Source organism: Falco biarmicus, chromosome 9 (genome assembly GCF_023638135.1).
Source record: "Falco biarmicus isolate bFalBia1 chromosome 9, bFalBia1.pri, whole genome shotgun sequence".
Taxonomy (NCBI): domain Eukaryota; kingdom Metazoa; phylum Chordata; class Aves; order Falconiformes; family Falconidae; genus Falco; species Falco biarmicus.
The window spans coordinates 10,762,046-10,788,819 of NC_079296.1; the positions used below are offsets into that span (position 1 = coordinate 10,762,046).

At 45.6% G+C, this 26,774-nt stretch overlaps 1 protein-coding gene and 1 long non-coding RNA gene across 4 annotated transcripts in view; one reads left to right on the plus strand and one right to left on the minus strand.

The window, feature by feature from the left end:
• Positions 1–26,774, plus strand: part of LOC130154685 (uncharacterized) — a 118,578-nt gene that overhangs the window by 68,903 nt on the left and 22,901 nt on the right. The gene's annotated exons all lie outside the window — the stretch shown is intronic.
• On the minus strand, positions 1,309–26,050 carry TNFSF8 (TNF superfamily member 8). 3 transcript variants are annotated; one of them, XR_008823821.1, is made up of 5 exons: positions 25,302–26,050; positions 17,840–17,885; positions 9,081–9,152; positions 3,246–8,531; positions 1,309–1,382 (listed from the first exon to the last, which is right to left on the minus strand). XR_008823821.1 is itself a non-coding variant. In XM_056350987.1 (4 exons), the coding sequence occupies exons 1-4, from the start codon at positions 25,494–25,496 to the stop codon at positions 8,134–8,136; spliced, it is 711 nt and encodes a 236-aa protein (XP_056206962.1). In that variant the 5' UTR covers positions 25,497–26,050; the 3' UTR covers positions 2,575–8,133. The 3 variants fall into 3 exon arrangements, 1 of the variants encoding a protein (XP_056206962.1); XR_008823820.1 differs by lacking the exon at positions 1,309–1,382 and adding an exon at positions 2,575–2,861; XM_056350987.1 differs by lacking the exon at positions 1,309–1,382 and having other exon boundaries at positions 2,575–8,531.

Sequence of the window (26,774 nt, forward strand, 5' to 3'; positions counted from 1 at the left end):
ATATTCCCTTTTGCCTTTGACATAATCAGTTCATTTTGATTCTCTGGTCGGCAATTGCTAATGCAGAGTTGAGAAACAAATCTTTTTCTTCCTCTTTGGAGCCTGTTTCAGAAAATATCCCCACCATTATGAAGATATGAGTTGATGTATTCAGTAATACAGGTCCCCATCAAACAGGGATGCATATCCTATCTGAGTAGGCTCAGAATATTTTAGAATCCTGTAGTATAAATGAACCGTAGCATAGGAACTTCTAAAAACCATTAAGGAAAAAAAAATCCTTGCTGTTAGAAGCTAGAATTTTTGCTAATGAACAGGAGTGGATTTGAATTTTATTTCCTGGATTTTGTACTGTTGTTGAACACATTAATTTTGCCCATTTGACAGGATTTGGGGCGTATGGTAAACAGATAGTTTCCAGGAAACGTTTACAGTCTGTAAAACCAGATTAGCTGAATTATCTCACAAGTTGAGTTACAGCTCCCTGCATTTACCCGCTTTCCTTTGTTATCATGGATGGCTCAGATGGCAAGAGGAGAGAAAACATGAGAAATGGACTGTAAATAAAACAAAATTAGCTATGATACTTTGAGTGAGGGACGCGTGAGTAATTTCTGCTTTGGGAACACAATAACTAACCAAAGCCAGGCAGCAGTGTCTCACTCTGATATAAAGGGTCCAAACCAAAAACCAGCAGAAAGATCTGTTCCACCTCCCACCCCACCCCACCCCACCCCCCACCTCACATTTCTGAATAGTTGGTCTGTGGTTATTGCTTTTGAGGAATTTTGTGAATTACAAGATTTTAGTGTGATCTTTAAGAGTGATGACTTGTTGGTATACATACAGCATGTTAAAAATAATTGAAAAATCCCATGTCAGAGGTTCAGGTGATCTCCATGGTTGCTGTAGGATGGGGCAGTGCATGGGGACGGGCCGCTGGGGGTGCCAGGGTAGAGGATTTTTGTTTTGACTCAAGCCACCAAGTTTTGCCTTCTTCTGCAATACATACACTGGTTTACCTCACCTTTCAAAAAGTATCAGTCTTCTAGCTGGCAGTGCCGCTAATGAAGTATATCCTCGATAATTAATAACATCCTAGTGAATCTGCTACAATAAATTGTATTTTTGTTTCATTACAGACTTATTGATGGTAAAACTGAGACCAGTAAAACAAAAAACTCAAAGCTTTTGAATTGTACATGGCATATACGTTATGGGATGGTTTATTTTCTAATTTCTTTTACAATATCTTTCACAAAATCTTTTCCAATAAGGAAGTGACTTTGTCTTACCTGCACAGAATTTAATATAAGAGGACTTGTAGAACGAGTCGTGTCTGTTGTGTTTTCTCATCCAACTTATAGTTGCTGCAGTTTTTTCTATTAGTTTTATTTAATTAAAAAAAAGAAAATCAGCTGAAGAATTTTTTTGACTTTTGGCATTTCAATTCCTGCTGTCCTTTGAGCAACTTTACATAATATCTAAACAAAATGCATTCTGAAATCCTTGTTGCTTATGGAGTTTTACAAACTTTAAATTGAAATTATTTGGAGCGTACCCCCTAAACTGTATGGTAATCAAGGATCAAAATCTCAGGAAAAGCTTAAGTGACTCATTAAAAATATTGATGCTAGATAAACTTATGTTACTGAATTGTTTGTATGATGCCATGACCCAGAATTGCTCAGGCACCTAAACACATGCATTCTGTCTGCTCCTGCTTAAAAATACTCAAGCATTTAAGTGGCCACATATTATCAGAGCCTCTTGATGGCTGTAATTAAACACCTGCCTGAAGTGAGGTTTACACTGAAGTGTTCCTCTGAATCAGAGCAAAAGTACTGAGCACTTTCCAGGACTGAATTCCAAGACTTTAATTACTGTTCAGCTAAAATGTTTACATCATTAGATCTTCATACAGACTTTATTCTCATCTGAGAAAAACAAAAACCTTCCAAGCACTGAAAGATCCTACTAACTTTCTGCAAACTTCTCTGCACCTGTGAAATGCAGCTGTTACAGTGTCAGGGCCAGACCTGTCTCTCATCACTACCCTGTAAGATCAGGAGTACTGAGATCCTTTCAGTCGTCTTTACTGGGATGCCACTGACTCAAGACAAGCCTGGAGTCAGATCCAGCCTCTTGGTCCAGTAATTTGCTGCACAACCTCATCCCACTGCTGCAGGTCTGAGCTGTGCGTCAGGGGACCAGTCACCCAGCACCCATTCGCTCCAAGGTGTATTTCAGCTCACAATGTATTTAAAGCAGCCAAAATTTCATAAGCTTTTCCCTGGCCTTCAGCCTCTAGTCAGTAAAAGGCCAACTAGACCCGTGCATGCGTGTTACTGCAGGTGTTACAGGGGTCTGTGCTCCTGGAGAAGGGCAAATGCTCACTGCAGCCCCCTTCCCCCTGGGTGGTCCAGAGGGATGCTGTGGACGAGCATCAGGTGAACTTGCCCATAAGGAGTCCTACATCCTGTTTGGCTGCAGGATCAGGTCTGTAGCGGATCTACTTGTACACACGCTCTGTGAAGTGTCAAGCAATGATTAAAGACACAGTCACCCCTGTGCTATGAATCAGATGTGTTTATTCAGGAAAACACCCATGCCCCCAATATTTAAACTGCAATAATTAACATAGAACAATTTCATTTTACATGATATAATTACTTGGACATTTAATATGTGTCTATTGCTAAAGCCCCCAGTGAACTGTCTCACAACACAGTCAGGTTTATACATCAAAAAAATACCCTTTAAATATAAAGGCTCTGCTATACTGCACACAATTCTGCTTGCCAGAGGCAAAAGTTCTGCTCTTCTACCACTGTCAAGCTTGAGGAACTTGGTTGAAGCCCCTGGAATTACATTCATATAAAGTATTAAAAGAAAGCTTAAAGTTCTCCTTTTTAAGCATTAAACTTAATCTTCCTCTAAAGCATAAACTGTAAAAATACCTATTTTCAGATCATTGCATCTGCCAATATTCACTCACGTCTTTGGAGCACTCATGTAACTATTCAAGCAGGTGGGTTTTTTCCCCCCAGTTCTTCATGCTTCTTTGGTTTCTTTCCTTCCCCCCCACCTTCCCCCCACCCTTTATTTGCTTTTTCCCATCTATTTTATGCAGAGAGGAAAATAGAAGAAAAGATAGGAAGAAGCAGATTAATAGAAAAAAAAAAAAAGGAAATTAAAAATACGTAAACTGAAGGAATAAAAAAATCTGTCAAATATTTACTAACCGGTTGTAGATGGCAAAACCCAGTCACTTCAAAATCTAAGTACTGAATTGGTGCCTAATTCCACAATGTTGCTCTCCCTCTGTTAGTTCTGGACAAGTCTAAGCAATAGGTGCTTGTGGGAATGAAGATGACCTAAGCAGGCAAATCTTATTCTTTTGCATCCATAAATCTAACAGCTTGCTCAGCTGGCATTTACGTTTCACCTTACAGACTTATTCTTCTAGAGAGCCGTGGGCTTTCCGTGAGCCACACACAGCCTCCAAGCACAGGCAGCACTCTGGGAAGCTGTAGAAAGTGTCCATAAATTATCAATCCACAGCTGAAATAATCTTTTCTGTGTCTTGCACTGATGGAGACTGAGGACGCGGTGAGTGGACTGAGTGAAGACTCACCCAGCTGTTGCTGGTGTCTTATCTAGGCAGCTATTTTGGGTGCTCTGACTCATCTCCTGGCAGTTCTTGCTTCACGCTCGCTATAGAGGGAAATAGGGAGCCTAAATTTAGATGCTGTGGACAGGTCTGAAGGGAAATGGTGTACAAGTACTGCAGCATACGGCGCCCTAGGAAACACTGATGACTTCACCCATCCTGTACCACATTCTCGTCTTACCAGAGGAGGGTGGCTGCTGCCTGCAGTGACCCCTGTGCAGCCCAGAGGGATGCTGAGTGTGGAGGGGCTGAAGGCTCCAGCCCCGATGCGAATGGCGGCTCTGGGGGCTCAGTACGTGAATTTCAGAATATGCCGTGCTGTCCTTGTTTGGTCTTTACCCTCCTCCACCCCAAATCTTCAAGCTCCTGGGATCAGTACTGAAAGGAGAAATCAGGAATTTGAACCACTTCGGCCGAGCATCCCTGAGGGGAAGAGGGGAGCAGGGGGTCATGACTGCAGAATGCACTTTTCCAAAACATTTTTCCAAAACATTTTTCCAAGACTGTATCGTCACAGCCCATCATACTTTCTTGAAGCTGAGCCTATTATAACCATAAAAAGCTGAGGCTGAAAAGGTTTTGAGGTCACTCAGTGCAACGCTTGCTATCACAAGTGTTGCTCATCATAATTTGCATTTTTACAGTTATTCCTCTTACAGAAGCTGCCTTTGAGGTTTTCTCTTGCTGTCTCTCACCGAACACAAGCTGTATCACTTCCAGTTTTTAAAGACCTGTGAGCAAGGCCCAGTTAGAGGTCCCCAAAAGCAATGGCTTTTTATTTATTTTGCTTTTCGGCTCATTATTTGTGTTGAGTAGTGCCTTTCTTTCTTCAACTTCAGGATAGGGTGTTCCAAAAAAATAGAGCTGTTTGTAGTTTTTGCATCTAAGAACATTACAAAGAACAATAATATTCATTTAAGAGCACAAGCAAGTGGCCAAGGATTTTGCAGAATGCTGTTTGCTCTCCAAAGGAATCCAGGTGTGCAAGAGGTGTGCAGTCAGGTAGTTACCTTGCAGAAGTGCACTGTTGATGTAAGTGGGATCTTTAAAATAGGATTGCTGGATGTTTTTAGGTAGCACCCAGCCCCTGGTTGGCCCACGGCACGGTAAAGGATTTCTCTCTAAGTGACTGTGTTATTGCCTCCCTGTGGGAAGTGCTGAAAAAAATAAAATGAAGCAAAACCAGAAGTGAAGTGAATGCAAAACTCCCTCAGTCAGCACTTGCATAGCCTCTGTCTGTGTCAGATGAGCTGTGACCTAACTGTCATATCTGAGCTTTGAGGAGTTTGGCTGAGGCCAGTTTGGTGGGAACTGTCATCAGGCCTTGTGAAGTCTGATTAGAATCCTGGTTTCAAAGTCTTCACAGCTTTGGTGAAGTTCAGATCCAACTCTGATATCTCTGACAGTGAACTTTATCTGGTTTTGGTTTGCTGTCCCAGATGAGCTTGGATGGAAGTAAATTGCATTGTCCCGAGTTCTATTTAACTCTCTATTCACATTTTCTGTAGCAATGAACAACCAGAATTAAGCCAATAATAGGCATTTTCGCCTATCAACCAAGAGTATGAATAATGGCATGTATTAACTCCCATAGGCGCTGCAGAAAGCAGTTTAAGGGGGCAAGTTTTTCAGTGTCTGAGAAGGGTCAAGAACCCTCAGCAGAGCAACCTGGCTTGTGAGATTGCTGATGCTGCTTGTTTCTGGCGAAGTCAGCCCAGAGCGTACGCGCAGGACGCTGCAGGTTGGCCACGGTGGAGGACGAGGGGAGGAATTTTCAACATTTTTCTGTGATTTCAGTGCTTTCTGCAGTGCTCCCTTCTCCTGGACTGAGCCCTGCGGTGGGGAACCAGGGCAGGGTCCGTAGGTCTGCGATGCTCCTCGGGAGGGTGAGGACCCTCCTGCAGAAAAGCTCGTATGCTGCCAGCCCATCGGGGAGGCTGAGGCGTGGGAACAGGCTGTTCCCCAAGGGGAATTGCTGGTGGTGTTGCTGAAAAGATGCGGCATTGTGTGAAGGATCAGCCTGGACTTTTTTTTTTTTTTTTTTTTTTGGCACAGGGTTGTTGTCAATAATGACCTGCTTCAAAAAACTAATAAGTGAAAGAAAAAAGGCTGAAAGAGTGAAGGGACTTGGAGCCCACTGGAAAGCATGGAGGATGCTGCTTGGCTCAAGGCCTTGTTTCAGTGAAAGCTATTTAACATTTTTATAACTGATGGCAAAATTGCACACTATTAATGGGCTCTCTTTATGCCTATAATTTATTCCTGTTTCTCAGACGCAACAGAGTAGAGGCCAGATTGCTTTATCCTGTGGTATTAAAAAGCCTGGGGCTGAGAAGCTTAGCACTGCTTTGTCAGGATTTTCTCCATCTGGCAAAATAATAGAATAAAATCATCCTATGCAGAGAGCTTCTTTATTTCTTTAAAGAATGGTCTTTCTCTTTCAATTCAAAGCCTTCAGAAAAGGCGGCGAGGAGTGTGTGCGAGTGGTGGTATGTGTGAGTAAATGTATATTTTCATTCATCAGCTGCCTCTTCTATATTCAGAAGCTATGATGCCTGACTGCCTGGCTTGCTTAAACTTCTCTGGGCATGAGTCATGTGTATCGAGGTGGAGGCAGATAGAGATTAAAAACCCTATTCAGAGACATGAGATATTTATAGGATCCAGAGAGGTGAGGAGATCCCAGTGAAGGTTACAATGTCATAGGCAGGGTAAGCTGACTCCTATTAAAAAAGAAAAAAATCTTTAAGGAGAAAAGAAAGAAAGAAAGCACGGATTTAGTTTTCTTCTTCTTTCTTTCTTTTTTTTTTTTTCCCCTCAACCATTAATAGCAAAAGGAATTTTTGTTTTCAGCCATGTTTATCCAAGCGGAAAGCCGGTATCTCTAGCAATGAATTGAACCAATTCCTCATGACTCTTTGAAAGGTTCTTGTGCATTTTGAAGTCACCTGATCAATGGACGAAACCTCACCAGTATGTACCATTGGTTTCTGGTGATGTAACACAAGTAACAGACTACTACTATTAGGAGTATTTTGAATGCGCTTACACAAACTAAGCTATATCAGCTGAAAACATCAGCTAAGCCTGAATAATAAAACACTGAGTTTCTGAAGCCAGAAATAAGATCCGTGACTAAATGTTTTGATGTGGACAGTTCACCCAGCTCTAGTCATGTAAAGGACAGAAGGTACAGGTACACAAGAGGAAAAACTTGAAAAGAAGTGAAAATACACCTTAGTAGGATCTCAGGGATGAAGGGAAAGGAGGAAAGAGTAAACTGGTACCAGCCTTTGGAAAGTTTTGGTCCCTTCCCTTCCCATACTGTAAGAATTAAATTTCCAATAAATGCCTGTGTTAGTGCAGTTCATAGAATAAGAGGGCCTGAGGTTACTCTTTTATCCTTCATTATCTAAGCCTTTGAGTAAACTGAAGCAGCTCAGATCACATCATCCTCCGGACTGCCCAAGCACCGCAGCTCTCAGCCGAGGGCCAGGTCTGAGGTTAGCTTTGGGAAACTCTGGACCTCAGATCTAAATCTTGGATTTTCAGGGAGTGCAGGTGTTAGAAGTGTATTTACACACAGTGTGGTCTGCTGCCGTGCAGGGAACTGTCAAACAGGCAGGGCAGGATTCAAGGAAAATGTGTGATAATTAACTTTGTTATGTGGATGGATTTGCAACTAGGTTACTATTTTAGTATTTGTTACAAAAAGGTCTAGAAACCTCAGGTGAGAACAGAGGCTGTGCACTGTGCATAGACAAAATCTCTGCTCCAAAAAGCTTAATGTTTAAATAGAAAAGATGGGTAAGTAGTGAAAAGGAAGACACTTGGAAGTAAATTGCATAAAGTCTATAGCAGAATGCAGCACAGAAATATCCCGTAAGTTCCATATCTCCTACGTCCTGCCCCAGAGTTTTAGCTACCAGCCTGAGAGTCAATAATTTCATCATCTTTGCTTTTGTCCAGTCTATCCATAAACCTACCCCAGAGCTGCAGTTGCACACTCTGGTTGTAAAGAAAGCCTTGGTTACAAGCTTTGACTGTAGCTTTTTTGCAAAAAACACTTAAAAATACTACTCCATAGAATTCAGTTTGAAAGATTTCCCCATCTCCTGAGCACAGGCACCTTGCCAGCGGTCCACGGGCTAAAAAGTATTCTTCCTCTAATCTGCTTACATTTTAATCTGTGTTTACACAGTGCTGTTTTGAGGAACCATCGGCAGGTCTGGGGTTACACGCTGGATAGTCCAACAACAGTGCTGCCCTGAGCCAAACCAGAGGAATCTGTCGGGTGTGGGTCTTGGAGTGGTTTAGGTTTTGTTCTGGGATGCTCACAAAGTTCCTTGTTTACCTTAGTGACCAGGTAAAATAGGAGATTCAAAACAAGGTGTTGCTGAGGAAAAGCTGTTGTTCAGGGAAAGGTGAGTTTGGGCAGCAGTGGGAAGCCAGAGAGCTGCTCACATTTTGTCTCTGTACCTCAAGACCCCGAGAACGTTTTCATTGGGAAGGGAAATTTCATTCAAGAATCTAGGATGGTTAAGTGTTACTGATATTCGGTCCTCCGCCTTCAAGTATGTCAAATGGAGCTGGAACAAGGTCTTGAAAGTCTTTTCTTGGCACGTTTCTGACGCGCACCATGTGGTTAACGTTTGCCTGTGGACCTTGTTGTTCACCAGGAGCTCTATCTTCAGGTCGGTGGGGCTGTTAGAACAGCTGGAGAAATGAAAGTTCAAGTTCCAATAGATCAAGTAGAGGCCTTGTTTCCTGATCACCAGCTCTTCTTTCTTGCACTGGATGTCCTCACAAACACCCTTCTCGACCAAGCTCAGTTTTGACCTGTTGACTGGACTGGACACTAGAAAGGAAAGGAAACATGTTTAACAATGAGCCACAGGGCTCTCGTGACCTGACTTCAGCCTTCTGTGGGGTGGCCGTGAGCTTCCTGGGAAATGGAGGGGCCTGGGCAGTGGTTTTCCTGCAGGAAGCTCAAGAAAATGCTCCAGCCAGGCGGCTGGGATTCACACACGGAAGCCGGGTGTTAAAAGTTCCAAGGACTTACACAGCCCTTGGGAAACCCAAGGCAGGGGGGTGGGGTGTAAATGGGTTTCTGTAATATTGGAAGGGAAATAATGGAGGTGTATATTCGTGTGTTTGTGTGCAGAAGGTCTATCTTTATTTTTTCTGATCAAGTTTAGATAAAGAAATTTTATGTGATCAGATAGGGGGTTTACCAAATACACCCACATTTCAGGAAAGCTAAAGATTTTGTTCCTATAAAATGCCCATCTGGTCAGAAAGCTGTTAGCCACTGAAACCAGTTTGGGTGACATGAACAGCCTGCTCTTCAGCCAGCTCTGCAGCCTCGCTCCACCGGCTCTTGCCCTCTATGGGGCTCCCCACTGACCTCTCATGTACGCAGCCGCTGTCTTGGTCGGGACATTCTGTAGGATTCTTAAATAATCTTCGGAGGTGTTCCCTGAAAGAAACAACAGATTAGGTGACCAGTCCTGATTTTTTTTTTTTTTTTTGTACTGCAAAACGCTGTCAGCATTTGGCACCTCATTTATTTGCTCTAACTGTGTTATGGACAAGCTCCATAGTGGCAGCTCCAACGTGACAAGCAGCAGTAGCTAGAACAGCACATAGGAGACTTGGTTCTTACTCTTGGCTGATAACATCTGACCTGCACAGGGAATCACGTAACTTGACCGGTAAATTTTAAACTGGTGAAAGCTCTGGTGGATTGCAGCTATCAGTGCGAAAAATGGTGTTTCTTATTCTTCTTACAAATCGATTCTATGTGCAGGTAAGCAGAATTTAACCATGTTATTTGTACGGTGCAATTACAGAAAGCAGCTTTTAAACATTGAACTGGAACGTACTCCTGAAAACGGCTCTTTGGGTGCTTTTGAGACGCCGCTCTGTTCTCTCGCGGGTGAAGTGTGGATGCCGCCGGGACTTTAGGCGAGGTTGTTGGTTGCTCGGACCCCAAGGCTGCCTGCTAGTGGGGCCGGCACAGCCCTGCGCAGCTTCCTCCCAGCCCGGGGCGGGGGGCTCCCGCAGCGCCGGGGACTGTCCCCCAGGGCCGGGCGCCGCCGGGGAGGCTGCGGGGCTGCCCCGCCGCAGGGCGCCCGGGGCCACGCGGGGACGGCGCCCTCCCACGGCCGCGCCCGGCACTGCGGGGCTTCGCATCCCGGCACCGCATCTCCGCGTCCCGGTACCGCATCCCTGTGTCCCAGCCCCTGCATCCCGGCACCGCATCCCGGTGTCCCAGCCGCTGCAGCCCAGTACCGCACCGCTGTGTCCTAGCCCCTGCATCCCGGCACCGCATCCCGGTGTCCCAGCCGCTGCAGCCCAGTACCGCACCGCTGTGTCCTAGCCCCTGCATCCCGGCACTGCATCCTGGTGTCCCAGCCGCTGCAGCCCAGTACCGCACCGCTGTGTCCTAGCCCCTGCATCCCAGTACTGCAGTCCAGTGTCCCAACCCCTGCATCCTGGTACTGCACCACCGTGTCCCAGGCCCTGCATCCCAGTGTCCCAGGCCCTGCATCTCAGTACTGCACCCTTGTGTCCCAGCCCCTGCATCCCAGTACCACACCCCTGCATCCCACTACTGCAGCTGATATCCCAGCCCCTGCATCCTGGCACTGCACCGCTGTGTCCCAGCACCTGCATCCCAATGTCCCAGGCCCTGCATCCCAGTACTGCAGCCTGGTATCCCAGTCCCTGCATTCCGGCTCTGCATCCTGGTATCCAAGCCTCTGCATCCTGGCACTGCATCCCAGTGTCCCAGCTGCCACATCCCGGCACTGCATCCTGCTGTTTCAGCTCCTGCATCCCAGCATCATATCCCTGTGTCCCAGCCCTCACATCCCTGTATCGCATCCTTGCATCCTGGCGTCCCAGCTCCCACCCACATCCAGGCACCACATCTCAGTGCCCCAGTCCCTGCATCCAGTTACTACATCCCGATGTCCCAGCTCCTGCATCCTGGACCCTGCACCCTACCACCCCCCCTTCCATTTCACCTCCTTTCCAGCCACATTTCACCTTCCCATCTGCTCTGTGTAAGATTTTCCACTTCTAGCCTCACTGGCCATTCAGTGCGTGTCACTGACTGTTCCTCCATTATTTTGCGGTTGTACAAAGCAGAGCTTGTACCTCCCTGTGCAGCCCACGTATGGACACAGGGACAAGATACAGACTCAGGAAAATAGTGTAGGATATCCCAGTGGCTGCAACCAGACAGATGAATGGTATTTCTCCTTCCCTTGGCTCTCCTTTACATCTCCTGGCCCTGCTGCAGCTGGGGAAGGGATGCGTAGCAGCTCAGGTGGGAGACCGGGAATTTCCTGTGTTTTATTTTACAGGTGAATACCAGGAATAGAGTATGAAGGAGTTTCAGTAAAGCCTTACCAATAAATACTCCCCTCTCCCTGGGTACACAGATCACCTAAGTTTTCCTGTGAGTCAGTTTATAAAATTGGTGTAAGTCACACACCCTAAAAGAGTCTCTGAAGGATCAGTTAACACACTAAACTAAGTTCTGCTAAATCTTGATGCTATTACTTGACATCAGATGACATATTTCTTGTTCTTTCCATGAACAACGAATCTACTAAATGCAGTAAGACAAGCATCTTAAGTTTCATAGGATTCCTGAAACTAAGGGTACAAACCAGAGATTCAAACCTCCAGTCCCTGTGGTATCTGCATGGCCTGGTTTTGAAGACCTACTTGGTCAGGAGGATGGATAAATCAGGGGGAAGCTGGTCCTACACACAAGCCCCACCCCCCCACCCCCCGTTGCTGATCTCTAACACTGCACCCATTGCACTCATTTGGAGAAAGGAGGCTGTGGGTATCTTGAAAGAATTGCAATCTTTCATTACAGTAGTTTCAACACTTTTGAGGGAAGCAGGTGCCCACTGCACTCCAAGAATGAGTAAGGCATGTATCAAAGTCCCTTGCCCATGCTGGAAATCCCCAAAGAAAAACCAAAGCCTGCTTTCCTGATGTTAATGTAATGTTTTAGTGAGTGCACAGACACTACAGAGATGTGGAGAAATGGCACAGGATAGGAGAAAACCCTTCTGGCCCTTCTTTCAGACTAAAGCTGTTAGGGGAGCAGCAACAGGCGCTGGTGATGCATAGTCAGCATCCTGAGCCCACCGGTATTACAAGTGTCCTGCAAGAAGGGACAGTATTTTTGCAGAAACTCCATGCCATTTCGGGGGTTTACCCTAGAAAGCAGAAAATCCCCTGCTGCTCTGGCAGACTTTGGAAGCTGGCTGGCACGGCCAGTCTGGTGCTGCCGGGGGACATGAGCTGCCTCGGGATGTTCATGGCATCTCTCCGGATCTACCCCTCACTGACCCAGCTGCATTTTGCATTTCCAAAGCTGTAGTTACGTTTATTGGTGTCAGCAAGTTTTATGTGTGGTGTGTGTGTTTAAACCATTTATTTGGTGACATCAGCTGTGTTTGTGAGAAGGCAAGTTATGAGGAAAAAAATGGTTTTATAGAGATGTTTCCGGTTCTCACTCTGCTGAGGCAGCTTGTAACTGTTTTCTATTTTTATTTCTCAAGTTGATTCTTATATCTGAAATATTTCAGTGCAAGCCAGGAGGGGCTGAAATTACTACAGTTTCGGGACTGATCGATGGATACGTTCAATCACATCGCCTAATTGGCTTTGCACTAGGAACAGTGTAAAGCAGAAGTAATCCCACTGAAGTCAATAGGATTATATGAGCTTAAAAATACTGTGAGAAGGAGGGGAAGAAAGCATGTTTGGGACTAAGGACCAAGGAGACCACACTGGTTTCGTGGTCTGCTGTGATGCATGGATGCTGTAGATCAGGCTGTTCTAAGGAAGCCTGCTGATAAGGAGGGAGTCTTGGTAGGAAGCTGTTTAGGGTATTTTGTTGTGAAGAAGCTATTAAGAGAGAATACACTTTTGTCTTCCTGACCCCTTTTAACATAGGATGAGCATCCCGAGGGTGCAGCCCTGAGGAAAAGGGCCAGACTCTTTCCATGAGCTTAATGCAGCTTTTCCCCACTGAGCCAAAGGGGGGGCACCACAGGACTGTGAGATGGGACTGAGAGGAGCTGCAGCCTCGCTGACGCTCCCATGATTTCCACCTGCAGTGCCAAATGGAAAGAGTCTCATTGAAACACAATAGGCCTCTGTCCAGCCAGGAGGAACACACGGGCTTTGGGACACGTGGACATATGGGCTGCTGCCTGCCTCATCCAAGGCGGTGTGACTCTGCCTGGGAAACTCTCCACACTGCTGGCTGCCTCAGTTTCCCCACCCAAGATGGGTATAACGGGAGCACAGGCAAAGGGCACTAAAACCAAGATCTGAAAGCGGCATGCCAGATACCAAAGCATTGCTACCCAGGCATGGAAAGCCCCTCAAATAGGGTTTCTGAAGTTTCTCCTATTACCAGTCATCTCTTACAGCGAGATGCCTCTGAAGCGTGGACACGCATTGCAGCTCACTGGAGGCTGAGCGTAGACAGGCACAAGAGCAGGTCAAAACCCTGAATTTGTTTTATGAAGTAAAGAAGTACAGGCAGGCAACAAAGAGCTTTCAATTCCTGCGTACCCCACACCGATTTAAGTGCTTATACAATTAAGCAAGGTGATTTCATACGTCTCTGTCAGCATGCTGGCGCTAGCAGAACTGCAGAACTTGCCTAATTCTATTTCTCAGCAGCCACGCTCTGAAGTTGCTGTAGCTATCTTTAACTCTCTCCTTCCAGCTTAGTGTCCTGCTAAGAGCTGCCAGCTGGCGCTGATGGACAGTCCCAGCTGAGTCATGCTGTGACCAGTGCCACAAGAGGACAAGTGACGTCCTCTCCTGGGCTCAGTGGCGGAGCTGGGCTCTGCTCGTGGCTGTGCCTGTCACACATGCACCAGGGTCTTTGGTTCTTGAGAACCCAAGGGCTGTCACTCTGGCCCTGTGCGTTTGAAGGGGACAGAACTCAGCTGCCAATTTTACCTTCTTCTGAAAGTATTAACTTTAGAAGCATCCCTTTCTTTCCTCCAGATGTAGGAACCTCTTATGAACTCATCACTGCATACCTGGCTACTGCAAAACTTGCAGAGTTTAAGGCCAAAGCTATTTAAGTCTCTAGCCTGCTTGTCAGCATGGCACAGGTCACAAAATTTCACATATAGGTTCATCTATAAGTTGTGTTTTAAGTATTGGAGAGATGGAAGATCTAACATTCAGTATTTTGTAGCAATACCAATTATCTCATTGTTAATTAAATAAGCAACCAGCCCCCATTATGACTGACTGGAATCTGTCTAGCTGCAGTTTCCTCGGGATGCTTACCTAGGAGGATGCTCGTGTGCTCTTTCTAGCATTTGCAAGCCCAGGCTTGCCAAATTTTTTTATTTTTTTTTTAAACGGAGAAACACAGCTCATCTGCCCCGACCTCCCAAGGGCAGACAGGACCTTTTACAGTTTCACATACATGTGCATGAACACATACATGTACTGAAGCTGAGAAGGCAAATATCTATATGGTCTAAAGGTGAGATATCCGTTTCTGAAGAACTAACCATCATGGGATTTGTGACTGACAACCCAGCAGCATCTTTAGTGTTGCACAGGGACAACTCCAGGCTGGAGGAGACCAGATTGAGTTGCAGAAGACCAGACTGCACTCAGAGGTATTGCTGCAAATCTGGAAAGGCTTGTTTGCTTCACTGGCTTCAGCCCCACTTACTCTAGGGCAGCAAGGACGTGAATGTCGCCTGTATTATACTAATTTCTCAGAACCAGATTTTTATTTGAGAACCTATTTCCCTTGCAAATGTGAATGGGGTGTTGGAATTTCCTTTCCTGGTCTGTCCATCAGCTGCTAATAGATCTTACTGCCAGACAAATATATCTATAAATAGTGTGTGTGAGCACAGATATCTACCCGCAGGTTTTTCCTTTTATAAATGAGAAGAGATTTTGGTATCATGTCTTTGCAGTTCAAAATAAGAAGAAAAGCCTTCAGTTCAGGGTGACAACATTTATGGAGAGATGAGGTTTGGAGAGGATGACAAGGAGGTGATGAGGGCTGAACCTCTCCAGATGTTGGCAGGTCATAAATTTCTCTGTGACATAGCTTTCCCTCTAAAATATGAACCTAACAATACCTCTTTGGCCCATACTAATATATAATTTGATATTTATGAAATGTGGACGAGTTTCTGCAGAGAAGTATTTCCACAGACAGTTAGTTCATGAGGAATTTAATTTTTTCCCCCTATTGCTCAGGCATTCTACTGACAATGGCACAGAAGCTTTGAGGAGACTGGCACTGGTTTTCTTACAAACATTTAATTAGCTGACATTGCATTGCTCTCAGCCACTGCCTATGGAGTCCTGCAAACCCATCGAGGACTGGCAGCTGAGTCAGGAATGTCAGCCTTCTATCAATTTGCTTTACTGCCCACTGATGTGTAGCTAATAATAGAACATATTCTCATTGGAAATCTAAATTAAATCATCGTGATTTTTCTGCTTTAATATTACAAAATTTATTCAGAGGTGTAGCTGTGCCTGGACCCCTGGCCACTTGCATTACAATACGATCTCTGCCTGAGTGAACCCTGCTGTTCCCACTAGCACAGCCCTGCATCCCCACCAGCACCTCCGAGATGTCTGCACAAGCAAGGCACTGCTGCAGGGCTGAGCGCCCAGCTGGCAGCCGGGCAATGCTAATTTATTCTTGCTTGCCCATTTTTACAATGCAAGGCTTTGAAGCCCTGATTTGAACAAGTTGGGCACAAAATGTGTTGAAATTATGCTATCAACATCTGGGCTGCCTGAGAGGCAGACACAGATCTGAATCTAAACCCCCAGCAGCTTCAGCCTCCCCGCAGTCCCCAGCCTGCAGTGTTTCTTAGGCTTCTGGTTCTTGCTGCTCTGCAGCTGCTGGAAGAGACCTTGCAGCAGTCGCCACAACTCTTGGCAACACATGACAGAGCTTCCTGCTGAGGGGGCCTTTAGTAAATTACCCACTGGGATATATTAATCAATTAGCCCTGCTTTATGCATTTTAAAAGAAAAAGAAAAGGCCGTTATAATTGGCTCACACTTCAAATGCTCTATTAGCCTGCCTGAGATGTACAATCGAGACTGGTCGGCAGCGCAGGGTGGGCTGACAGAGCACTTACACGCAGTGCAAACAGCTTTTAGCAACTCTTCCTGCCTTGTGGGGTTTCTCTGTCATTCCCTGCTTTGTCTTTTCCTAATGGCATCATCTCCGATTTAGCAGCAGAACTCAGAGCTAGAAGGTGCCTGTAATTGTTATCGACCCAAAGCAGAAAAGTTTCTGGCTAATGAAGCAGCATCTTGTACGTTCCTGGAAAGAGTGAATCCCTCCTGCCTGGCACCTGCCAGTTATTGATGAGGAGAAAAAGCAGTTGGCACAGGTTGGCAGATATGAATATGAAATAAAAAAAAGAATAAAATATAAATATCTAAATCAATGCATTTTTGGATTAGTGAGAGCTCTCTTTCCTGCCCTGGGAATGCCAGTATCACTTGTGCTTTGCTTTGAAAAATACTGACCTACAGATACAGTCTCTGTGGCTCCTCTGTCAACCACTAGACTCAACACCAACAGCTTGCCCTGCCTCCTCCTAACTGCTGGTAAAACTCAGCCATTGAAAGCCAGCCTGGTTCTGGTGACTTCTCTGATGTTAGGCTGGTTTACAAGAGGTTGCAGGTTCTGCTTTGGGGCTGTACTGCCTCGTAGCTGCCGGTGACTCTCCATCGTCCCAGTGGACCGAGGACAGCAAGGCTGATGCTCTGCATTCCGCTGGGTTTGCAAAGCTCCTTTTGGGGCACCTTTGGGGACTCACTGGATTAGGGCTGGAGTGTGACTGTCCAAGCGCCCTTACTCAGATCTGCCTTGTATGTTCTGACCTTGCTTTATTTCTGAGGAACTTCAAGCACAATATAAACCACTAGAAATTTTTTAAAAAACTTAAAAAGACTAAAGGAGCTACTTAGGTTGATAGAGAGAAAGTGATACATGCTTAGGATGTCCGGGAAAAGAAAATCCCTCCAAGTTACGGGGGGAATTTTAGAACATAAAAAACTGATGGTCAGGCAAGATGTGCGGTTCTCAGGAAGGACACAGTGACATGCAGGGACTACTCTGAGACCTGTGGGCTGTGAAACAAGCTCAATACTGAACAGTCCTGGATTCAAAAATTATCCAAGATAGAGTATGAGTTGACCAAATGCTACGTTATGTCACCTGTGTGCAGAAATGCAGCTGCAGGAAAGCTGGTTGCGTGGTTAGGACTCTCTGGACCTTGAAATTAGATTACTTTAATTTCCCATTCTGCCTTCGTTTCTAGATGAACACTGTGCTTCATTTTCCTCACCTGTACAGTGGGAAGCAACGGTATCTCCTATCCTGCGGGACCGAGTATGAACTTGTATTTGCAAGAAATCACAATCCTTGGTCCTAAGGGCTGTGTAACCAGGGAAGCAATGTTGATGGAATAAATGGTGCTCCTCCTGATTTATGCTAAGGAAAGGCAGAATCTTGGTACACAGTCTCTGCTAGTCCAGTTAGACAGTTTTTTCCTGTTTTGGGCTCCCTGTGGTCATACTCTGCCTTTAATTCCTTGCTCTGTGGCTCTTGCTGCTGTTCTCCACTCATCCCTTCTAGATCTACCCATTCCCTCCTCCCTTTTCCCCACAAACCAGTAGGAAACATATGACTGCTCCAGGCCAGAGCAGTACAAGAAGAGCTTCAGTTGTTTTGAACTATGTGCCAACACATTTGCACCCACGCCTTGTGAAGACGGGGTGTTATGCCCACATGTGCAAGAGCTAGCCCTTAAAATGAAACCTAACGGACTGATGTTCACATTTTCTAGCAAAAAAGCTCTCTTGCAAAGACACCTCAGGGCAGATTCAGACATACTTGTTATTTCCTCAGCCATGCGTTGGTTTCCGGAGCTACCGAGTAATTTGAAAGCTTTTTCTTCCCCACCCCACCCTGCTACCTTGGCTTTTCACCAAGAATAGACCTTATGTGAAATGATAAAATGTCCACAGTTGGCTCATTTGTGATCCTGGACAATATTTGCATTACAGATGCAAATCATATGTATTGCTTAGGTGTCTTACCTGTCCTGATAGGTTTTGAGATGCCCTCTGTGGCAGGATCAGCTGTCTGAATGAGAAGCAAGACAAGGGGTGGTTATTCTGGGAGCAGGGCATATCCATGTTCAAGTACATCCATGCTTTAAATATGGATCTTAAAAGCTTCTGTAGCAAGCCATGAAGGTAATACAGAGCCTGATGCGCAGGGAGCCAGTGCTGGGTGCTACAGTGTATAGCTCCTATAGAGCCTCACAGGTCAGTGAGGGATTAGTGTGGAGGAAACAGCTCTGGCAAGGTCTCTGCACTCATCCAGGTATCATCCTCTGCCATCCCTTGTTACAGCCCTTTTTTTCTATCATAGAAAAAGCTACATTTCTGACACAGCCAGCAGTTCTTTCAGTGTGGTAAGAAAGGTGTGTAGGTTTTGTTGGGGTTGTTTTGGAGACACAAACACTGAAAATTTCAGTCTGTGGCTTGCAAAACTTGGAGCAAGTAGGACAGAGTGGGACTGAGCACCCTTGAGAGCCAGTGTATGTCCCTAGAAAGCCATTAACTGGATGAAAACACAGGCTGTAGAGCCCCAACACAGGTCTGAGAGTGACAGTGTTGTCCTGCTTCACCTCTCCCCCTACTTCTTGCTGGGATGTCAACCCAAAGGTTAACATGGCACAGGGCACTGTCCTCAGTCAGCATGGCCTGAGAACCTCTCAGGAAACAAGCTCCACATGTGAAATATGGTATGTTTCATCTGCGGTCTCGCTTCTGTTTTTCACACCTCTCTGCCATCCAAACACAGAACCCCGAGGCCTGTGCTTGCTTGCAGATTATTTCCACACAGGGAAAGTCACTGACAGCTCATAAACGTCCAGCGATGCCCTCAAGGAATAAAGAAATTCTCCCAGCAGCTGAGGAAAGGTACTAAGAGTGCCTCAGTGTTGGAAACTCTGTGTCATGTCCCTTCACTCGCACACACCAGACAATCCCACACTGATTTCAGTATCAAGGAGTGTTTTTTGCTCAGGCTAACCTAAACCAGCTCCTCTTATCTGGATACCAATTAGCTGGGCTAAGTGTGCAGGCTAACCAGGCCAGGCCCAATTTAGTGTAGATTCATAGAATATCTGGAGCTGGAAGGGATCCATAAGGATCATTGAGCCCAGCTCCTTGCTCCTCACAGGACTACATAAATCTAAACTATATGACAAAGAGCATCATCCAGATGCTCCTTGAACTCTGACAGGCTTGGTGCTGTGACCGCTTCCCTGAGAAGCCTGTCCCAGTGACCAACCAGGATGTCCAAGAAGAAGAAAGCTGGGAAGCTGCTACCAGCTTTAGCAGGCCATCTAATGTCTCCTGGGAGAGGTGAGGCACACCATGCATGTGGTGGAAGACAACTCCATCCATAGTGGTCTTAAAACATCAGCATTTTCTGTGTGTAAATAGGACAATATGTGGTGTGGGGAGAAGGAAGATGGTTAGACAGTGAGAGAAGTCATGTTGTGTCTGTTTGTGGTACTTATGTTCTAGCCTTAAATGTTTAAGAATACCTTTAATTAGACTTTGGCCTAATGTGACCATGTTTTCAACCATGGCTGAGGGGTAGAGCTGCATATGCTCCCGGCAAGTCAATGTTATCCTTTGGTCTAATGACAAAATGTGTCCCGCAGATGGGGATGGCGTAGGTGCTTCAAAGTCTGTATATCTGTAATATTGATTTGTTCATTTTCTTTCCCTGCACCTATGTAAGACGGGCAGAAGTTATCTGTTGAGACAGTATTTCTCCAGGTGATCTTCCTAAGCTTTACAGGCTGCTGGGTTAGGAGAAGAATGGGAACTTACAGCTGTAATTTGAAAAAAAGCCCGGCATTTCCGAGCTTTTTGGTCCCCTACACGACATCCTCCCTTGCAAACTCTCATGGATCCTATGCACACGTATAATCAAGTGTGGGACTGAGAACAGCCTCAGCTGAAAGCGCTCCCAAGGTCCATCTGCTGGAGCCTCCCCGCTCCCATCCTGCGTCCTGCACCCTGGCGCTGGGCTGTCCTGCCTCCATGCACCGGGTGCCGGGAAGCGCCGCTTTTCAATGCAATGGGTGAGCATTTCTGCCCTCTGCAGAGAGTTAAAGGCATTTTTTCTGTGAGGGAAAGGGGATGCTGTGTCCCTAGCTAGGTTATGCTAAATGAAATCAGGCGGCAGACCCACCGCTGCCTGTAGAGGAGTGTTTGGTAAAGCCATGAGACATTATCGGCAGTGAGGTGCCCACCTTGCAGCCCTCCCGCGGAGGTGGTGTGTGGGACACGGCTGGTGGCTCGCTGCTTGCTTTGTAGTCAGGGCCACAGAAACCAAATTAAGACGTACTAATGTGTTGTGTTCTTCTCTGGGAAGTCTCCCAGTGGGTGAAATCAGCAGACACTAATGCAATTTATTTTAATGACAATTGAGTAGATATTCAAATAAAATTATAGAGCTGGCTTTGAAATATTACTGACATTGCTTCTTTCTATTCTAACAGCAAAAATAGTGCATGCAATGCTGTAATTTGGAATGCAGAGAGGCAGACAGTAGGAGCCCCAAAATATTAAATTCTACAGTGTCAGCTCAGAGAGAATTCATGACAATGCATTTTACCCCATCTGGAGTGATCTGGGTGCTGCTGGTGAAAGATCTTGGTCTCCACTCAGTGAGCAGAATAATTTCAGTTTGCTTCATTAGAGAAAATTATAATCAGGTGCCAGTGAAAGGCATTTCTTTCTTCTTTCCCTTAATCGTTTTGCAAGAAATTCTCCTAAGCTGAGACAGTCTAGTGCCGCTAGGGGGTCATTCTAATGTCCTGTGTCCGAACTGTGAATGTTCATTTACTCAGAGATCTCTGAAGTGTGTGTCTGCCTTTAGAAAGCCTAAGAAAGCACCCCCCATGCCGAGTCCCCCAGAAACTGGTCTGGGAGCAGCTTAATTAAGTCAAAGGCTTTTCCAGAGTGTGTTCGCACCGCAGCTCTGCAGGGATGAGCTCTTTGGACTGCTGTCCTGAAAGAAGGTTTTGCAGCTTGAAAAAAACCTCAAGGCTGTCCCGTGTTTCTGCTCAGCCTCAGGCCATCATCACTGGTCTGGTGGAGGGGAAGGCAGGCAGTGGCACTTTAGGTAGGTGACCCTGAGCTGCCAAGAGGCAAAAGTAGAAACTAGACGTGAAAACTCCAGAAAGTGGAGCACCGTCCCACAGCTGATCCAGTAATGAGCATCACAGGAAACAGCCCTGTGTGAAATTCAGTTTTTCCAGTACAGACAAAACCTGTTGAAGTTACACCTCTGGGCAGCAGGTGACTGTCACTGTACAGAATACCGGCGGCAAGAGTTAGAACAGTGCAGTTTGCTTCTAAAGTGTCTCAGTGGTTTTCCTGTGGTGTTCAATGAGTGGGAAATCTGTTTTCGGGGGCAATTTTCAGTGGGTTTTGTTTGGTTTCCCCGCCCCCCCCCCCCCTCCCGTTTATTTTCCTTTTTGTCAGGGTGTCCACCAGAGGGGGCCAATAGCCACCGAGTGGGGCAGCCCACGCAGGGTTATTGCACCGTGGGTATGAGACACGAAGAGATCGGGCAGGAACAGGCCAGATGCTGTAGTAGCCATTTCTGGTTATGGCAGTCCCACTGCTAAAGGGGTGTCCTGGTTTTGCCTGGGATAGGCTTAATTTTTCTTCCCAGTAGCCAGGACGGTGCTGCGTTTGGGATTTGGTGTGAGAATGATGTTGATACCACAGCGATGGTTTAATTGTTGCGAAGTCGTGCTCACCCTGAGCCAAGGACTTCTCCGTTTCCCATCTCTGCCAGTGAGGAGGGGCACAAGGAGCCGGGAGGGAGCAGAGCCAGGACAGCTCACCCGAACTAGCCACAGGGCTATTCCATACCACAGGCCCTCATGCTCCGTACAGAGACTGGGGGGAGCTGGCCGGGGGCCACCGATCGCTGCTGGGGGACCGGTTGGGCATCGGTCAGCAGGGGGTGGGCAGTTGTGTATCACTGGGGTTTTCTTGGGTTTTATCATTTTCTCTTCTTTTTGTTATCCCCTTGTTCATTACTATTATTATTATTATGAGCAGTAGTAGTAGTATATTTTACTTTATTTCAAATATTAAACTGTTCTTACTACAGGTTCTACATTATTCTCCTCCCCATCCCACCAGGGCGGGGGGAGTGAGTGAGCGGCTGCTTGGTGCTCAGTTGCCAGCTGGGGTTAAGCCATGACAAGGGGTTTTACAGTTTTAACTCCAGCAGCCTGGAAGACTAGATCAGCAAATATCAAAACCTACACTGACTGTTAGCATTTGCCACACTGATGCCTTAACTGTGCTGAAAAGATTTGCCCATGCAGTTTGGAGGTTAAAAATATGAAGTCTACAAAATGCAAAGCAGTGACAGACTGCCCCAAATTATGGACTTTGGACATCAACACAGAATTTGTTCGTAGAGGCGGGTGACCTAGGTGTCTGTTACAGCATACCTTGCAGTACAGCACAAGATTTTCTAGGGTCCATGTGTCTTAAAATTTGCCTAGTCCATCCTGTCCCATACACTTTCACTGATTTTACATCTATATTTCTATATACATAAGTATCTGCATAGGTGTGTGTATATATTTATATCCAGCAGCAATGAAAGCAGAAGGGTGGAAGTTTTAGCACGCTTCTAACAGCGTTAAGAAGAACAATGAAGGCTACAGACCATAGTGACAGCGACTATTCTTTTTCCAGAGAAAAATAAAGTCACCTGTGAAAGATGGAGACAAGTGAATGGCCTGAAGCCAAGGGTTTCTGCAGATGAAAGCTGAAGAAATGATCTGACTTCAGTAGTGCATGTAGTTAGTTCCAAAAAATGTAGTGTAGTTCCAAAAAATGACAGTTCCCAGGTCTGATGCTAATAAGCTGTGCCACCCTTCTTGAAAACAAGGTGTAAAGAAATTCCTTGGGTTGTTGGAAAATGCAGGAGCAGGTTGGATAACGTATATTAGCAGTGCAGTTAGATTCAGAGAAGCAGCTTTGGAATCACAGTTGCTTTTTTATTTTGATCTTTCATGTTGGATTTCCCTTATTCAGAGCACCTAGATGCTGGGTAGTACAAATGCCTTGCTTCTACACAGTTTGATTTGCCCTTTCCAATATGTCTTCCTTCATCTTAAACGAGGCAAGTGTAAATTAATCAAAAGGAAGACAAGCAACCAGCTTCCATGTACCTGCAAAGGGGCTAGGGGACTGTGTGGTCTCCCTGCCACCAGAAGCCTCCTCTTAAGGCAGTGGTACCTGAGGCATGGGTCACAAGGCCTGCATTGTCCCACAGACCCTCTAACACTCCTTTGAATAGAGGAAAATAAAAATTTCTACCGCAGCCTAGCATAGGGGGAGCATGAAGTTGCCACCATTGCCCTTGTGGTCAAGGACCACTCACATAACCCAATTGACAGCATCTGGAGAGAAAACCAGATCTTCCCAAGAGGTCAATCACACAAAATGTTGGCCCTCTCTTCAGGAGTCACAAAGGAAATAATTAAGCCAGATGATGATGCTCTAATTCCTACAGCAACACGGGTCAATATCCACAGGGCTCCAAGTACAAGAACTCCCCAGACCCTCTGTCCTGGAGCTGCTGCAATCAACACTTCAAGATGTTCAACCCAGCCACAACTCCTTTACCGAAGGAGCTTGTGCCTAGCCTTACACTGACAGTGTGACCATGAGCTGAAGTGTTTTTGGAGGAAGCCTGGATTTTCTTGATGAACCCGTCTCACAAAATCAACATTTGTTCCCTGGTCTGGAAATTCAAAGCCAGGCATGGATGGAGAAAGACTATGCTGCTTCCGAACTTGGGGTCTTTCAGCTCCCAGAGAGCAAGAACACAAGTTGTGCTTTTACTGCCAAACTCCTCTCACAGCATAGAATTGCTGCTCGATTTTATTTGTTGTTTCTCACACACCTCAGCTTCCTATTTTCTCCTTAAGCCAAGCTCATTTCCGAAGCAGCTGCAATAATGTCATTACTCTTTTAAATGAAAACCTTGACTCTTTGTGTAATATTACTCCTCTGGCAACTAGTGTAACTGTGTTTATCCTGATGGAAAGGTAATTTAATGCTTACTTTCATAATAAGTACAAATGAAAGCCTCATTATATAGGAAAGCTGTGGCAATTCTGTAATTACCCAAGCTGTTATTTTAAAGATCTCCCTAAATGTCCCTCTGTTTATCACTTGAAAATGCCCATGTCTCATTCTAACTGTGCCCAAACTGCTTCTCTTGTGGAAGAATGCTGATTTCAGGTAAATTACTCCTCTCTGGTGCAACTTAAAGAAGTAACTGTCAAGCCTTCATGGTTTAATTTCTGGGTAATGTGCATACACAGGCACACACATTGCACAGGGTAAATTTAGTAAGAGAAAATACTGAGCTGAGAGATCATGTTCTGTTTTCCATGGCGAACTTCCTCCAGCAGCCCTACACTGGTGTTTTCATACTATGAATAGTAGTGGAGGTACTTCAGCACTTAGATTTTCGCAAAAAGATTTCAAAGCCTGTAAAACTTCTAACCTGGCATTTTACCCTGGTAAAGTTCATGCCAAGGTTCCTGGTAAGATCAGAAATGCACTTTTTATATTCAAAACCACTTGTACGTCTCTGCCTTGGCTGTAACTGTCACACTGATCCCCCATCCAACCCCAGATCTACGTGAGAGCAGTCCTCTTTATTTTAAGAAAGAAAAAAAGTCTGTAGGCAGACAGAATAGTTGGTTTTGTGAGACTTTGCCTCACTTATATCCTCAGTCATCCTTGCTACAGCTCTAACTCCGCATTAAAAATCACACCCAGGAACAGATCTGAGAAAAAGAGAGCACAAGTGAGCTACTTTGCCCCTATCAAATGCTCTGGTAGTTCCAGAGCGCTTTGCTTCACCACATCACAGTGCATCCCAGCAGACAGCACCACACAGTGCCACACACAGAGATGTTCTCTGTCATGTCCATTACTGAAATGTATCAGTATTTCAAAAGAACACATGTAGATGCTACCAGACCAGACCATCTTGGCTGCTCTCCACAGAAATGAAGGGAGACATATGTAAAAACAGGTAGCAGACACTGAGGCACTGATCTATCTTCTCTCCACCTCTCTGCCTAGCTAGGCAGGACAGAGAATGGCTTGCATCATGGCTTATGAGCTTTCCACTTCCATTTACAGATTAGAAATTGCATGATAGAAATTAATTCTGCCCATGGAGAAAGATGGTCTTTTTTTGAAAGGTCTTTTCTCTCCCTCTTTGTTTCACTGTTCTCTCCCCTAATTCATGCATGTGCATTTGTAACAGGAGGCAGTGACTGTGTTTCTGGCCACAGAATAATTTTTGGAAAGCAGTAGGTGAAAGAAAGAAAGAAAAAAAGGAAGGCAAGAAGAAAGAAAGGAAGGAAGAAAGCAAGTAAGAAAAAGCCAATGAATAAAGTAAGAAATTTCTTACCGTCCTCTGAACGACTAAGACCATGATGGTGGCTAATGCAAAGACGAGTAACACAGCAAGGGTAGCGATGATGCAATACAAACATGTTTTGTTGGTGGCTCCAAGCCTCCTTGAAACGGTGTCTTCATTCACATGCATGGCTGATTCATGAGAGTCCTTCACCTGAAAAAGTGTTTGCTCTTGTGCCGAGCACATTCTTATATAGCTCTCAGGGTACTGCTCTGTATCTCCCCTCGATCAGGTTCAAGTTGCAGCCCATCTCTGTTCCTGGCAGGATTTTCCCCCTTCATCCTGCCTCATGTGATCTGGAAAAAAAACTTCATCACTTGTAGTACAAAGAAAGAGGGACCTGGGGGCGTGAAGCAGGACGCAGCTGTGAAGAGGGGAAGGAGCTTCATGTTCTTGATCAGGGATTTCGCGATGGCAGTCTTGTATGCTGCACCGGAGGTTTCTGATGTCAGAAGGTGAGCAGTTACCAAGATCAGTCATCCCCCACGCCGCCACTGGCTTTCTGCGGAGAGCTGTGCAAATTCTGTTTCATTTTATACTCAGAGCAGCTACAGTTCGGTACAGTAAATCACCCTGGAGCTCTGCCTTCCTGTTGCACAGAGTAACCTCTTACTTCCAGTAGCGTCCCCGAGCTGTGATCTCCAAAGCTCGGTGCTCAGAGGTGACCTAGGCTGTGAATTTGGTGACTGTTGTTACTGCCTGTGAAGGTCTGGAGGTGCTGGGTGAGATTTTCACTGAAGTATTTCACAGAGATGTGTCAGGAAGATCTTTGATGCAGGATGCAAGTTCTAGGCAGAGGTATAGAAAGAAACTGGTCACACCAAAGCAGCTGAAAGCAGGATGTTGGGATGTGCCAATGTAGAGGGTGTCTGTGTTCACCTCCCTGCCCTGGCTTGTTTGCAGCCAGAGAATTAATGCTCACTTCTGTCCTGGCTGCAAGCCTCTCCTCGGTTCTAGCCTGGGACTATCAACCGGCCACAGGGCTTCTCACAGAATTTACATGGGATTTCTTTAACTTGAACTATTCCTAATTCATTTCAGTGTGGAAGAACCCTAACCCTTATTCCCAACCCTACATTTTTTATGTGAGATGACTCCTTGATTTCTAGGACAGTCCATCTTGAAAGAGTCTTGGGTGTTTCTGAAGATTTTCACAGTTAGATGTGTGTCTTCTGCAAGCCAGTAAACTCGTGTAGGGTGATCACAATGTCTGGCAGTATTGCTTATCTCAGCTATTCCAGGTTTGGTAATACAAGGACATCAGAGAAGCCAAACAAGATCTTGCCAATGGTCCACCTAGCTTAACATCTTGCCTTCAGTAGGGAGGAACAAGAGGTGCTATAGGAAGAATATCAGAACAGAACATTTATTGAGTGTAATTCTCTGTAATTCTCAAATTCTTCTGATTTGGACTTGTAGGACTCCCAAACCAGAAGTTGTACCTTTCTATTTTAATCCAATTCT